General features: G+C 36.1%; 1 protein-coding gene across 2 annotated transcripts in view; it reads left to right on the top strand.

The window, feature by feature from the left end:
* The first annotated feature begins 8393 nt into the window (after positions 1 to 8393).
* The window catches only part of BRINP3 (BMP/retinoic acid inducible neural specific 3), a 147732-nt gene continuing 140821 nt past the window's right edge, over positions 8394 to 15304 (top strand). Inside the window, exon 1 of one of the 2 annotated variants that reach the window (XM_023758597.1) lies at positions 8394 to 8680. In XM_023758597.1, coding sequence (XP_023614365.1) covers positions 8445 to 8680 — 236 coding nt within the window. In that variant the 5' untranslated portion in view covers positions 8394 to 8444. The remainder of the gene's footprint in view (positions 8681 to 15304) is intronic. The other variant, XM_014460549.2, reaches the window with a different exon arrangement.

The following is a 15304-nucleotide window of genomic DNA, read 5'->3' as shown; positions in this document are numbered from 1 at the left end:
CTTATTCTTCTTGATTTCTGTGAATATAAGCCAATCTCCTCAGGATTGAGCTGTTTTTTATGAACTTTTCTGGAGTCTTGCATTTTGTTAATTTAAAAAGCTATCTCCAGACAATTGCACTATTAAAAAACAATCGAGCCTTGGGAAGACTTGAGCTGAGTCAACATGCATTTGAGATGTTCAGTGTCAAATAGTGGCTAGTCTATAAACACACTGCTACTCTATAGATTCATTCAACACCCACTCTCACAACCAAAAATTAGTTTTTAAAAAAATATGTCAAGTGAGTTTTTTTCTTTGCTTAATCCCTTCACCTTTTTCACCAGCCCCCCAACCCCCCTCTCCTATGACAACTGTCAGTCTGTTCTCTCTCTCTCTGAGTCTGTTTCTATTTTGTTAGTTTATTTTGTTCATGAGATCCCACATATGAGTGAAGTCAGTACAATACAATCTACAGATGATGTATTATAGAATTATACACCTATATGATTTTATTAACCATTGTCACTCCAATAAATTCAATAAAAAATAAAATAAAGTATATCAAGTGATAACTACAAATATAGGCCAGTTTGGGGAAAATGATTCTGTCAAATTAAAGAATAAATTTAAAATCTGAATCATGGCTTCACTCAAGTATCATATTATACACATGTTTGCAGGATGCTTATAATGAATGGGTGCTTTACAGTTCGTAATATCTTTGATATGCATGTTTTTTAAGATTCAAGTTTTTTGTTACTGCTGTTAGATATGCAATTTAGTACTGTGAGCAGAAGCTCCTTCTGTTGTAGTTAAAGTAAATATAGAAGAAAAGTTAATCCCGTCAGGGAGTTCCGGGGTTCACAACATATTTAAGTGGTTTTCATGTCTTTAGTGAGGCAATATTTCTGATGGTTTGAAACATCAGCCCTGTAAATCTATGGATAGAGATGGTGGAAAAGTCTTTCTCAGGAGTGAATACCTCTTAAAAAATACTAAACACAATATAAATTTTTAGAAGACAATTGCTAAAGGTTGAATAAGTCATGCTCTAAAGTTGTAAAAAAAAGTGTTTTAAGGTAATTAACCCATATATTTCTCAACCTTTTCTTTTATAACACCAACCATATTAACATATAGACTAAGTCTACCTTACTTAAAACATTTATATTGAATGCCTCTACCTAAGTTTACAGTAATAGACTTTCTGATTATTCCTTTAGACCTGTCACTAATCTACAATGACAGAGTTACAGTACATTTTATAAATGTGATAAGTCATACTTTTTAAGATTATACATTGGAATAATATGGAAGAATATGAAGGTTTCCAAAATAGAATAAAAAGAACTTGCCAGTTATCAATTAACTAAGCAACAAGTGGAAAGTATATTTTTTGTTCCCAATGACTAATTTTACTCTGAATGAAGTTGTTAAAAAAACCCAACAATTTGTGAATTTTAAATTCAGAATTTCCTTGAATAAGCAATTAAGATGGAAGCTGAGTTTTCTGGATTTGTAAGATATACTCTTTTTTACTTATAGAAAGTTTCTACCTGTCTTTCACAATCGCCCCAACTCAGCACTTTCATTCTTCAAATGGGAACTAAGAGAATGGAATTCAGTTGACTCTGGGAATTGAAACTTAAAGTTAAGAGCTAAGAAAAAGGGGATCCTGAGCAATTTCTAAAGGGACAGTCTACATGCTTTTAAAAATTCATCTTAAGCCCAGCCAGTGTGGCTCACTGGTTGAATGTTGACCTATGAATCAGGAGGTCAAGGTTCAATTCCTGGTCAGGGCACATGCCAGGGTTGCAGGCTCCATCCCCAGAGGGGGCATGCAGGAGGCAGCCAATCAATGCTTCTCTTTCCTCATTGATGTTTCTATCTCTTCCTCTCTGTTTCTCTCTGAAATCAATCAAAAATATTTTAAGAAAATTCATTTTAAAACATTTTTTTAAAACTAAGGTACTTGTTTTAAGCATCTTTCTCACCTTTGGGCTCATAGGTCAAGTATTTACAACCCACCTCTCCAGCACACACACATTTTTGCAATACATCACTCCTTATTTGAGTCCTTTTAGATCCAAGTCAGATTATTGACATTTTCAAGGTAGAGCTGTCTCTATATTTGGGCTAACACTAATTATGTTTGACTAGCAACAGAACTATGGGGAAATATAACTTGGAGCATCCAAGTTTCCTCTTCATTTGTGCCTTCCACCCATCCATAAAATGCAGACATGTGAACACATCTCTCGTTTAACCAATTTGAAAGACAAAATGACAAATTGTGTTCATACAGAGATCGGCCAACGTGAATATGAAAGATCACTCAGGTCTCTTCTTTTTAAAATGCATCCTTGACAGCTGTTATTTAAGGAAATCATGTCTAAGATTCAGAAACACCAATATAAACTGCGGTTATTAACTATTAAAATATTTATTTCTTTATTTCTCATCAATATTGAGTCAGTAAAATAAACAAAAGTTTAATCTATCTTTAATGATTCTTTCATCACAAAAATGATAAACTTTAGTATCTTTTAGATACAGATTTTCAGATGTCTAAGCTGAAAGTGGAAATTTAATTGCTCAGGATTTGAAACTACACAATTAGTAACTATTGACTGAAAATTTATCTATTACCAAAGTTTGGTCTCCGATAAGTCCTATAATGCCGATTCTCATAATTATTGTTTAGAAGGTAATTTCTGACAAGTTCAGACAACATGATTTTTTAAAATTGTGTACGTGATATGCTGGGTATAGCTGATGTTAAATAGTCTCTATATGTCAGACATGGTAATGCCCCATTTATTCTTTCTTATAATATCCTTCAAAATCTGGCTGGTTCTTTTTATATAAAAACACTCCTCAAGAATGTACATTAGGTTTATCCTGTAGGTGTATTTTCCTTCTGAAATGTAGTTCTTGATCATTTAAGTTCTGTGTGACTTTTTGAGTTTTGAAGACTGTTTGGGTTATGTTAGAAGTTAAAGTAATACTGACAAGAGTGGCCCTTGAAAATATCAAATGTTTTCAGAATTGTGTGTTGGATAAAGAATGGGGAAGTCAGGTGCTTATTGTTAAAAAAAAAAAGTTTAGAGGAGCTGGAATATATTACGGACACCAGTCAATGAAAACATGGGCCCTTCCAGCATCTCTAGCAACTGGGAAAGATGTTCTAGGCATCATTGCTAAAGAGTCTTCCTCTAGTTAGAAGCACGCAGTGTTCCGCCATCTTTCTTAGGAGGTGGTGCAGAGGCCTTGGAGTGGCAGGTGGAGACTTACCTCCTTGACCTTCGGTTGACTTGCTTGTGGTAGATCACCTCCTTTTGTTATTTTTAGTTCCTGTGGGTTAATAGCTACCTCGAGTCCTTTTGAATGTGGTAGCATGTAAATTATTAAAATAACTGTAGACTGGATGGGTTTCCATTCATGAATCTTCCAGAGTTTCTCAATATGTTACAATCACTCTCTTTAACACCTCTGTTGGTTGACCAAATTATGAAGGACTTGCTGGCAGGCGTTATGTTTTAGTAACCCTGTGACCTGCTAATGGTTAACACACTCTTGTGTACACAGTTGCTATGGAACATGCACTGAGTTGAAGTCCTTTTCTCTAAATGTTATGTGCTGTTTCATTTTATCTGCTTACACCAGCAACAGATTATCATTCTATTAATCTGTTAGTAATGCATTACTTTTGTACTTTCTCACTGTCCTTCCTTTTTTTTTAAAAAAAAAAGAACTGAGCTGCCTTGTTTTAAATTACATTCTATAGGTTAAGACTGGCCTTAGAAGTGAAGCTCTCTAGTCATTTAACTGCTAAACCTGTATTCCAGAAGGCCTTTCTGGTTATTTATTTTAGCTGATCAGGCAATACCGAGCCTCTGAATTACAGCTTTAAGTGGTTTCCATCTTAATGAGGGTTTCTTATTCCTCTGAGGAGGATATACTGCGGAGGGAACTAATCTCAGGCTTGATCCTGCCAATACAATCTTGTCCTACCAATAAAGAGGAAGTTAAGTGCTACTACCTAATGGCAGAACTGATTAGGAAAAATTAAGAGAAGGGGAGCTCCATTCCTCAGTTCCGTCCCTCACTTCGGGGAAATTGCTCTTAAAAATCTCCAAACTCGGGCTTAGCTGGTTTAGCTCAGTGGATAGAGAGTTGGCCCATGGACTGAAGGATCCCGGGTTCTATTCTGGTCAAGGGCATGTACCTCGGTTGCAGGCTCAATCCCCGGCCCTGGTCGGGGGTGCAAGGTGCAGGAAGCAACCAATTGATAAATCTCTCTCTAATCACTGTTTCTCTCTCTCTCTCTCTCTCTCTCTCTCTCTCTCTCTCTCTCTCTCTTTCTCTCTTCCCCTCCTTTCCTCTCTCTCTAAAATTAAATGGAAAAATATTCTCAATTGAAGATTAATTAAAAAAGGGGGGGATAGCCAAACTCAGAGTCACCTGGGTTCTCTTTACCATTTAAATACAAACTATCTCAGTGTTTCAACTTATGGGGCCATATCACAAAATACCTTAGTAAGGTTCAAATCGTACTTACTTCCAGTTCATAAGGAAAGTGGTCAGAGGCTGAAGCATAAAGTTCAGATGCAGGATGTTTTGCATAGTATGTTTAGATTACAAGATCTAATTTTAAAGTAAAATATGAGGAATGCTTCAAGAAACTTATTTGTAACTATGACTACCTTTGACTACCAAAATAGTGAAACAAAAGACAGTTTAAAATAAAGATGAAAATAATTTACCTACAGGAATAGAATGGAAATAATATTGACAGACTTGAATGTTAGACTCAAAACCATAAAAATCCTGGACGAAAACGTAGGCAGGACATTTCTCAGAGCAATATTTTTTTCTGATATATCACATTGGGCAAGGGAAAACAATATGGAGTTTCCTCAAAAAATTAAAAATGGAACTGCTGTATGACCCAGCGCTTCCACTTCTGGGAACATATTCAGAAAAACCTGAAACACTAATTCGAAAGAATAAATGCACCCCTATGTTCACGGCAGTGTTATTTACAGCCAAGATTTGGAAGCAACCCAAGTGCCCATCAGTAAATAAGTGGATAAAAAAGCAGTGGTACATTTCACACTGGAAACTGACTTGGCCATTAACATAAGGAAATCTTACCAGCATGGATGGCCCAGAAGAGCATTATGCTAAGTGAAATAAGTCAGTCAGAGGAAGACAAGTCCCATATGAGTTCACTCATATGTGGAATCTTATGAACAACAACAAAATGGCAAACAAAATAGAAACAGACTCAGAGATACAGAGAACAGACTCACAGCTGTCAGAGGGGAGTTGGATAGGGGCAGAGGGAAAAAGGTGAAGGGATGAAGCAAAAACAACAACAACCAACCTCATAGACACAGACAACCTTATGGTGATGACCAGTTGGAAAGGAAGGTAGGGGCAGGTAAAAGAGGGTAAAGGTAGGATCAGTAGAGACAGAGACTTGACTTGCTGTGGTGAATACACAGTACACTATGCGGATGGTGTATTACAGAATTGTACACCTGAAACCTATGTAATTTTGCTAACAAATGTTGCCCCAATAAATTCAATAAAAAATAAATAAGTGAATAAATAAATAAATAGAACACACACATAACAACAACAAAAACAACAACAACAAAACCATAAAGATAAAACTAATGTTAACACCTTTAGGCAGTTTCCCCAAACGTATTTTAGGAAAATCACTCCATCTTCCTATATGTTAAGATGAGGGAATGAGGACCACAAAACCTCTTCAGCACATTTGGTGAAGGAAAGAATTAAAACAGTGGTTCTGGGTAATTATATATGGAAAAATTGCAGAATTTGAGAAGAGGACCTGTCGTTCCCCACTTTTTCTGTAATGCTCTGTGTCTTACAAACTCATGTGCTTGAGCAGAGTTGTGTTCAATTTAATGATTTAAACTCAAAGAGTTAGGTGTATAATTATGATTTTGCACCAGTAGGAAACATGCTTTGAAACATTCCTAACGTCTCTACCACATACGAGGCCCTATTCTTGCTGCTTCACATAGGAAAATATAACATTTTTTTGTCACAGTGATTAAATGGTGCGAGTTTGAATATATTTGATCAGCAGAATAAAAATGTGTGTTTAACAAAGATAGGAAATATTTGTTAGTCACAGGGGGATTATACTGTTCCTTTATGCATAATAATAATAATTCTTCGTTTATGAATGTAAGCGAAATGCATTGATTTTACGAAAAATGTCATAGCTCCCACATAAGAAAAATACTATGTAAAAATATCTATTTGCTCCATCAGAATTGGAAATTATGAGTTGAGTCATTTGACAGTGCTCCATTTAGACAAATAATTGATAGAGACCCAGCACCTCCCAACCCCTATTTCAAAATGTTTCTATTATGTGATTTTATTTTTTTTATAATAAATCATTTTTTAAATGTATTCACTTGGAAGGCTTCCTAAGTTGTTTACAAAGATGGCATTCTTCAATGACCACAGTGAAATAGCTCATGTGATTGGGGCAACTCATATAGTGTATGGGTATTAGTGCTTTCAGTTGTGTGGTGGGTAAGACTGTGGATATCATGACCTTGGCCATTCACATTGTATTTCTGTTTTGACATTCTTTATAGTTGCAAAATTATTGCTGTATACCTCTCATCAATAAATGGTTTAGGATTAAATTATGAATTATAGGGCTATAACTAGAAAGCAAATTAAAGCCATCAATTGCCTTATCCAAACACCAGAGAAATATGACAGCTATAATTAAAATATTTACCTAATACTGGGCATTTTGATTGCTTTCTAAAGAGATTTTGCTGACTAGGAAACTTTTACAACCCAAACTTTCTCATTAGTAGAATTTACATACTGCTCAGTTCTGTGTGCTATAAATAATAATGTTGGAAAAATTGGTGAAGAGAGAAAGTAGACTTGAATTCAGATTATTTGTAGGATTTTTTGTGTGTGGTGTCTAGACGTTGCATCAGCTGCTTCATGTAAAGTTGCTTTGCTCTGCCACCCTGGGATCATGCCTCTTGTTACTTTATTTTTGAATGTTCCTAAAATTAATATATACGGGTTCACAGTTTACATATAATCTGCATTGTCTTAGGTTCTGTGTGTATGTGAACTTTGTAGGTATGCCTAATTATCTCATGAATAATACATAGGGGCACAGTGAAATCTTTTAAAGATCCTAAACATAATTTAACTATGATTCTGTTTAAATAATCAGGAAGGTTTGTTTCTAATAGGATAATGGGAAAAAATAGCTGAGCCAACACACACTTCTACTCTCCCCCCTCCACACACCCATCCATTCCTTTATTTATCTATATAGAGAGATAGACAGATAGACACACACATATATAAACATATATAAACATATATAAACATTTATTTATTTATTCCTAAACCCATAGTTTTAGTCCATCCAATTTCATCCACGTTATGAAAATAACGACCTAAATATCTTTAATTCATTTGCAAGAATTGTCCTAACATAACTAAATAATCAAGTACACTTAGCATTAAAATTTATAACAAATTATAATATAATTAAACATTCATTATTTATAAAGTGCTCAACGTTATAAAACATTTATAAGCAGAAAAAATAATAAAAAGAATTGTGAGTCCGGACTTTTCCTTGTGGTTTTGTAGGGCTTCACGATCTACTGCAGACACTGGCATGAGGAGCCCCTTGTGACTCATGCCTTCCTTCCCAACACACTCACAGGGACACGGGGGCGACAGGGACACAGCTGTGACAGATCACAGTCATTTGAGTTGCCTTGGTCACTTTTGCAATGGTCCAGTTTAAAGCAATGCTATTAGATATTTTTTGATTTATTTATTTATTTATTTATTTATTTTTTAAATTCTTTATTAGTTAAGGTATTACAAATGTGTCCTCATCCCCCCATTAAACCCCCATCCTCCCCCCACCACTCATGCTCTCATCCCCCTGTTGTCCATGTCCTTTGGTTTGGCTTATATGCATGCATACAAGTCCTTTGGTTAATCTCTTCCCCTTGCCCCCTCCCTCCCCTACTTTCCCTCTAGGGATTAATAGTCTGATTGCTGTTTCTCTGTCTTTGGATTTGTCCCTGTTCATCAGTCTATGTTGTTCTCTATATTCCACAAATGAGTGAAATCATGAGGTATTTATCTTTCTCTGACTGGCTTATTTCACTTAGTATAATGCTCTCCAGTTCCATCTACACAATGAAATACTACGCTGCGGTAAAAAAGAAGGAACTCTTGCCTTTTGCAACAGCATGGGTGGAACTAGATTTTTTTTTTAAAAAAATATATCAGCCTCCTCCACAGCTTCATGCTGGAAAGCACGCTTCGGGCGCTCACTGACGGCCTGTGTGTTTCGTCTAGGTGTTGAGGGCAAGCTAAGAGGATGAAGGCGCCAAGTGCCCAGAGGAAGCATGGTATGGCGCAGCGGAGCCGGTGCTGAAGTGCTCTCTCTGATGGCTCTATGGGAGTGGATAGCCCTGAGTCTGCATTGCTGGGTGTTCGCCGTTGCTGCCGTCTCCGACCAGCATGCCACAAGCCCCTTCGACTGGCTCCTGTATGACAAGGGACCCTTCCATCGCTCACAGGAATACACTGATTTTGTGGACCGAAGCCGGCAGGGATTTAGCACAAGATACAAGATATACAGGTACTGGGGGCCCAGGGCAGGCCGGTGCAGAGCTCTCTGCCTGGGAGGCTGTATGTGAATGGGTTTCTCTAAGGGAGAGTTTCCGAGGGGAGAGGGTTGTCATCAGGAGGGTTCTTATTGACCATTCGCCTCCGTCATGTTTTTGTCATTTAAACACACACTGAGTGGCCAGATGATTATGACCACCCCATCAGTACTTCATTGACACTTCCAAAAATACTGAATATTGAAAATGTCCTAAGCAAATGCTCTCAAGGTTTTATTATTATTATTATTTACATAACTAATTCACTTCATTGTACTGATGGGGTGGTCATCATAATCTGGCCACTCAGTGTATTTCTCATCGACGTAACGTAACATATTCCAGGAAAACGTGATAACGGTGACCCCTTGTGGGTCCCTTTCAGATCCTAGAATCCTTCTGTGCCTTCAGGTCAATGCCAGTGAACTTGGAGGCTGAGTTCATCATCGTAAACACTGTTCAGTGAATTTTCCCGAATGGTGTTTTCCTTTCTACTTATGCTACGCTGTGTTGTTACGTTTTCTGAGCTTCAGTGGAAATGGTGTCTTGTACGAGTCATTGAGAAGTTGAGTCCATTCATACTATGGCAATGGCGGAAATGGCAATGGAATAGAAGGAAAAAGATAAACAGGACATGATAGCAAAGGCCAAGAAAGAAGAAGGGATTGAGATATAGGGGCTTTAACTTTTACTGCTCTTCTATGTTTAACTCTAAATAGTTACACAAAAGAAGCTGTATGTGAAATCCAACAGACTTCCTGCCCTCAAGCCCAATGAAACCATTAAATAGAGGTTATACAACTGTGCCTGAGTCTATGCCATAGAGAATGTTTTATGGAAGTTTTGATTGGCTCATTTCTTTGAGATAGAAACTTACGATTCCCAGTGATTTGTTGAACATTCATAGAGAAGCAAAACTTAGCTTTGCATTTGTGTGTCAATATGTAAATATGTGATATATATGTTTTATTTTATGTTGTATCTGTGCACCAGAGGGCACTGTGCTTCTGGTCTGTATGTGGTCTTTATAGCCTGGGAAATGTATAAATTCTATCAGCAATGCCTACTAGTATTTACCAAACAGAAGGCACTGAACTAGTTCTATGAAACATCACAGAATTACTCTGTGTGTGTGTGTGTGTGTGTGTGTGTGTGTGTGTGTAGTTAGAAATCCCTAGTCCAGGCAGCCAGAGCATGGTCACAAGTCTACAAAAAAGACTTACTCTATTTTTAAAAGTAAAATGACAAATATTAAAGATGTTCTGAAATGCAATCAGTATAATATGATTCCAGTTGTATTCCTTTTCATGTGTGTGTTGGTTAAGCCTGTTTTCCTTCACAGATTGTGTGAAATGACTTGAGTTGAAGGTGGTGGGAATGTCTTCTATGTCAGCATTCTGCAGGAGGGTTTTAACAGTCTGTCAACCAAACTGGTGCACGCTTGTCTCCACAATCTATTGGCATCTCTATTGGGAGGTCGGAGGTGTCTTGTGTGTGGTTGTTGGAGTTTGGCCCATCTGTTGATTGATTGTGAGTTGTAAACAAGGGTTGGCATGTTTTAGAGCAGCGGTTCTCAACCTGTGGGTCGCGACCCCTTTGGGGGTCCAACGACCCTTTCACAGGGGTCGCCAAAGACCACCAGAAAACACATATATAATTACATATTGTTTTTGTGATTAATCACTATGCTTTAATTATGTTCAATTTATAACAATGAAAATACATCCTGCATATCAGATATTTACATTATGATTCATAACAGTAGCAAAATTACAGTTATGAAGTAGCAACGAAAATAATTTTATGGTTGGGGGTCCCCACAACATGAGGAACTGTATTAAAGGGTCGCAGCATTAGGACGGTTGAGAACCACTGTTTTAGAGATTCTAGGCTGAATGTATGAGAGGCATCAAAATTATTTGGATTGCCACAGTGAAAGCTAATGGAAAACAACATCTCTGGGTTGGTTTTTAAGGCTCGTATATTCCACTTAGAATTCATGGAACTCTATTCCTAACGACCTTCGTTAGTCCTATACTTCTCGACTTTCTGATATCTTTATCTTTGTCACTTGAACAAGCATGTATGGAAGTTATCTGTTTGTAAGCCATGGAATATGATGTCCTTGTCCTCTGCTGGGACCAGACCATAACTTCTATCTGACCTTTGAAACATTGCCTAATGATGCTATCTATGATCATTGATGGTTGGCATGGAATGAGCAATATAATATACTCATGAAGATTCCTTTTGCCTTGCCACAGTGAGATATTTCGTTTGTCTAGCTAGTATTTCCTTAAATTTCAGAGAGTTCTCTTTACCTCTCCCTCCAATATAATGGATCTGAGTCCGTCTGGAGAAGTTGACTTTGTTTTTGACATATCAGGACCATCTCAACAACAAGGATTAGAACAGCTTTCTGGTTTCTTTGCTGTTTCATATCTGTGTTCAAAAATAATTATCAGAGACTTTATTGTTCACAAATGTCCAACCTCAAATACAGAATTTGTGAGTAATACACAGAGATGGAAAATCTATATTTTCCCAATTTAATTACTAGCTTCATCATTTTGAAAGACCACGTAATTTCAAAAAGTGATCGGCAAAATTCTACCAGTGCATTTTATTACTGACATAAGCTACTTCATACAGGATATTGTGTTGACATAGTTTCTGAAAGGCAGTGGTTATGAATGTAAAACATATTAAGCCTGTTACGATAATTATGCCAAATATTTTTCAGTTGTCTTTCTTCATCTAGCTCCTTCTCCAGAATCATATTATCATTTTTACCACAGATATAGAACAGCAAGATCATAACAACTAAACATAGTAAGATCATGGTCAGAGCTTAAAGAAAAAGAAATATCATTCTTTTTACAAGATGCATTTTGTCGACTAAGAAGGCTTATCTTTGTATTTTTAAATTAATGAGTATTATGAAGTACTTTTAAAATTTTGGTCTGAAACTACATTATGACTCAAGAGGTGATTATTTTATGAGGAGGTCATTGAATTGGAGAATCTACAGTGAGCTTGCTAACACGAAACTGTTTTTTTTTTTTTTTTGGTTAAATATTAAAAGTTGGGTTTTCAGCTGTCTTTCTCTCTTGGCTAAAGATTGAGAATAGAACCTAAGCACAGGCATTTTAAGTGAGTGTTCTCACTTTTAGAAAATAGACTAAGCCTGGAGGAATTATGTCTGCTCTGAAGGGTAGAACAGGAGCACACGGGGCCCTAAATAAATTGAAGCCTTGTGATTGTAGTTATCATATTCTAGAAACACCCTTAGGCAGTAGGCTCACCAGCAAATGCATAATCTCTGGCAGGCCGTGGAAATCCTCATCCTTTTCATAACTCACAGGAGCTCTGGATGAGGGATTCACTTTTAGTAACTCCAACTTAACAATGATCTCAAACCATGGGCATGAATTCTAAAGTCAGAGGGTGGTGAATTGTGTTCCCATAAGAGAAACATTTTACATATGCAATTATTCACTTACGATAATACAAAATAATAAAAAGCTTGACCTTGAGTTCTAACTTTTTTTTTTTGCTTAACCACAAGTGCCAGTGAATCACGAGGAACATGGTAATACTTTTCTTGTAATCTTTCAAAATAATGTAAAGATATGTCAGATTACTGCAACTGACTGCTTCCTCAGCAGTTTTTCAATGAAGTTTGAGAATAAGAGACAATTGAAAGAAAGGGTGTGCCTTATTGACTTTGTAGCCATCTTCCCTGAAACAACTAAATTTACAAAATGCTGTTAAGAACAAGCTGGCCTAGAAAATGATGGACGGATATATGGACACTTCATATATGACAGGGCCATAATGAAACAGTATATGAGAAAGGGTGAACTTCTGAATAAATGGTTCCACAATTTGGGTTTTTGTTTGGGAAAAGCAGAAATAGGATTACTTTGTCATACCACCTACACAAAACTGCTTGATATGGAATGAGGATCTAAGTAGAAAAGGCAACATACTAAGCTTCTAGAAGAAAACAGAGGGAAATACTTTCATGATGTTGGGATAAGTAAGAATTTCTTAAAATACATTAAATATCAAAAAATAATAATTGGTCAGTTCAGGCATATTAACATTCACGCTAGTAACAGAGTGGACAGAACTCCTAGATAGAATGTTAAGTGAAAGGAACACAACACAGGAACAATTTGCACCCGTGATTCTACTATACGAAGCTCTAAGAATAGGTGCAACTGAATTATATGGTTTAGAAATATACAGTGGGGCCTTGACTGACAAGTGTCCCGACTAACGAGTTTTTTGAGATACCAGCTGTCTCTCCGCCGATTTTTTGCATTGAGTTGATAGAGTAATTTGAGTTAACGAGCTCCTTAACGAGCTCGGTCTCGGAACGAATTAAACTCGGAAGTCAAGGCCCCACTGTATAACTAAATGTGGTTGTAAAACTAAACAATCCAAGACATGACCAAAACAAAAGAGAAGATAGAGCTCTTTATAAGAAGTGGAGAAAGATGAGCCACACCAACCAGGGCTAAAATTTTATTTCACAATCAAATGTATCTGTGAATTTATACTTTAAATGTCCTTTAATGGACATTGGAAAAATTGGCAAAATTTCAGTCACGAATAAAATAGAAATACTAATTCAAGGGTTTAAGAATTATAATCAACTTTCAAAAAAGCCAGTTCTTAATGAGGATTGTATATCAGCTCATGATTATAAATAAAAGTCATGCTTTGTAACAACTAATAGAATTTGTAAGTAATAATTTTTAGTCTAACAGCGAATTCATGATTTTTGCTATTAAAATGAGAAAATGAACAGCATTACTAGTCCACAGAATTATTTACAGAAGAGAAAATAACAATTATGATTTTTTGGCATTCAAACAAATAATTTATTTGATTATTTTTCTCTCTGTGGTTCCATCTTACCAAGCAGCCTGATTCTTCTCTGTCATTATCTCTGCGATCTTCTTCCAAATACAATTACCAAAATTATCACTATTGTTCTCTTCTCTTATCATGTTCTGGGTCTTCTGAGTTGCTAGTGTGTGTGTGTGTGTGTGTGTGTGTGTGTGTGTGTCTTTTATTGGACACTATGTCAAAAATGTAAGATTTAAAATCAGAGGAAAAATAAAATACTAAGTAATAATACCTCTTCATGTTTTCAGGTTTTAGATTTTTTTTGGCTTTCTTTTCCTGTGTGTGTATTGTGCATATTTAAATGGAGTTTTATGAAATAACTAGTCATGTGCATTATATCTCTTGTTGTAAGAAAAGGTCCTAAAAGGATATTCATTATGTTTTTTTGTGTGCCTTAATATAAAATAAATTGATTGCTATGTAATTGCAATACTTAAATTTTCCAACTTTTAAAGTATGAGTCATAAAATTAAGATTAGGATATTAGCTCTTTTATTTTATTAACCATGTAATGTGAATAATAGTAAAAGATCAGACACCACCTTCAAATTAACCTTTCCAAAGTTAAAGCCAAAATTCATACTTACTACTTATATTTTGCAATAGATTTTATTTATTTAATACCTATTAGACCAAGTAGCAAGTTAAAAAATAGTTTAGATTACTTTTTCTATTAGTTACTGATTTTTTCTTATGATTTTCAATTGGAATCAGAATTCCATAATCTACTGTAGGATGCAAGAATTATCCCTTAAAATTCATTTGGCCTATAGAAGGGTCTTACGTGAATTAATTAGTAATATTTATCCATGGAATTTGCCTCTCAGACTGAAGTGATCTACGATGATACATAGATGTCCAACATATGTTTGTGGAAAAAATTACACAAAGTATGTTTATGTATTCTTAATTTTCCTTTCATTTGTTTCTCTAAATATTATAGTAAACAAAGGCAATATAAAAAGTATACTATTTATTAAACCAGCAAACAGGAAAATATTAATAAACTGTTTCAGTTTAAATGTAAAAGCTGATAACCTTGATTATAGGCAAAGGGGGAAATGTTAAGCTCTTTGGTTACTATTAAATAATTATGAAAGGTTTCTGAATATTTTAATGATAATCAAGAAACAGAAGGTTTCACAATATTTGAAATTAGTTCCTTATGTACAAGTTTATTGTTAAGGTGCCAATATCCCTATATAGACATATATTCTGCTGACATATGATTCCTTTTTGTCTTCACTTTTTAAAATGTTTTTATTGATTTCAGGGAGAGGGAGAGAGAGATAGAAACATCGATGAGAGAGAATCACTGATTGACTGCCTCCTGCACTCCCCCCACTGGGGATGGAGCCCACTGGGATCAAATTGGTGATCTCCTGGTTCATGGGCCAACAGCCACTGAGCCACACCAGCCTGGCCTCCTCTTTTTTAGTAATCTTTCTCCCTTCTCCACTCTAGTGTGTAAGCTACCTGTTCCCTTCTTCTGTGACGGTTGCGTAGAGGCAAAGAGAATGGCCTCACCATGCATTTGCACGTCTCTTTGCTAGCAGACCTTTCCCTGGCTGCTCACTTAAATAGATCATAGCAGCAAACTAATTAAACTATCTCTCCTGTTAGCCTTGAATTAGCAAAGGCTCTGTGTTGCTGTGGCCTTGTGTTCTGACTGTCTTATC

The sequence above is a fragment of the Myotis lucifugus genome, unplaced genomic scaffold (genome assembly GCF_000147115.1).
Source record: "Myotis lucifugus unplaced genomic scaffold, Myoluc2.0 scaffold_133, whole genome shotgun sequence".
Taxonomy (NCBI): Eukaryota; Metazoa; Chordata; class Mammalia; order Chiroptera; family Vespertilionidae; genus Myotis; species Myotis lucifugus.
Note: the sequence above shows the minus strand (reverse complement) of the source record. Positions and strands in the feature narration are given on the sequence as shown.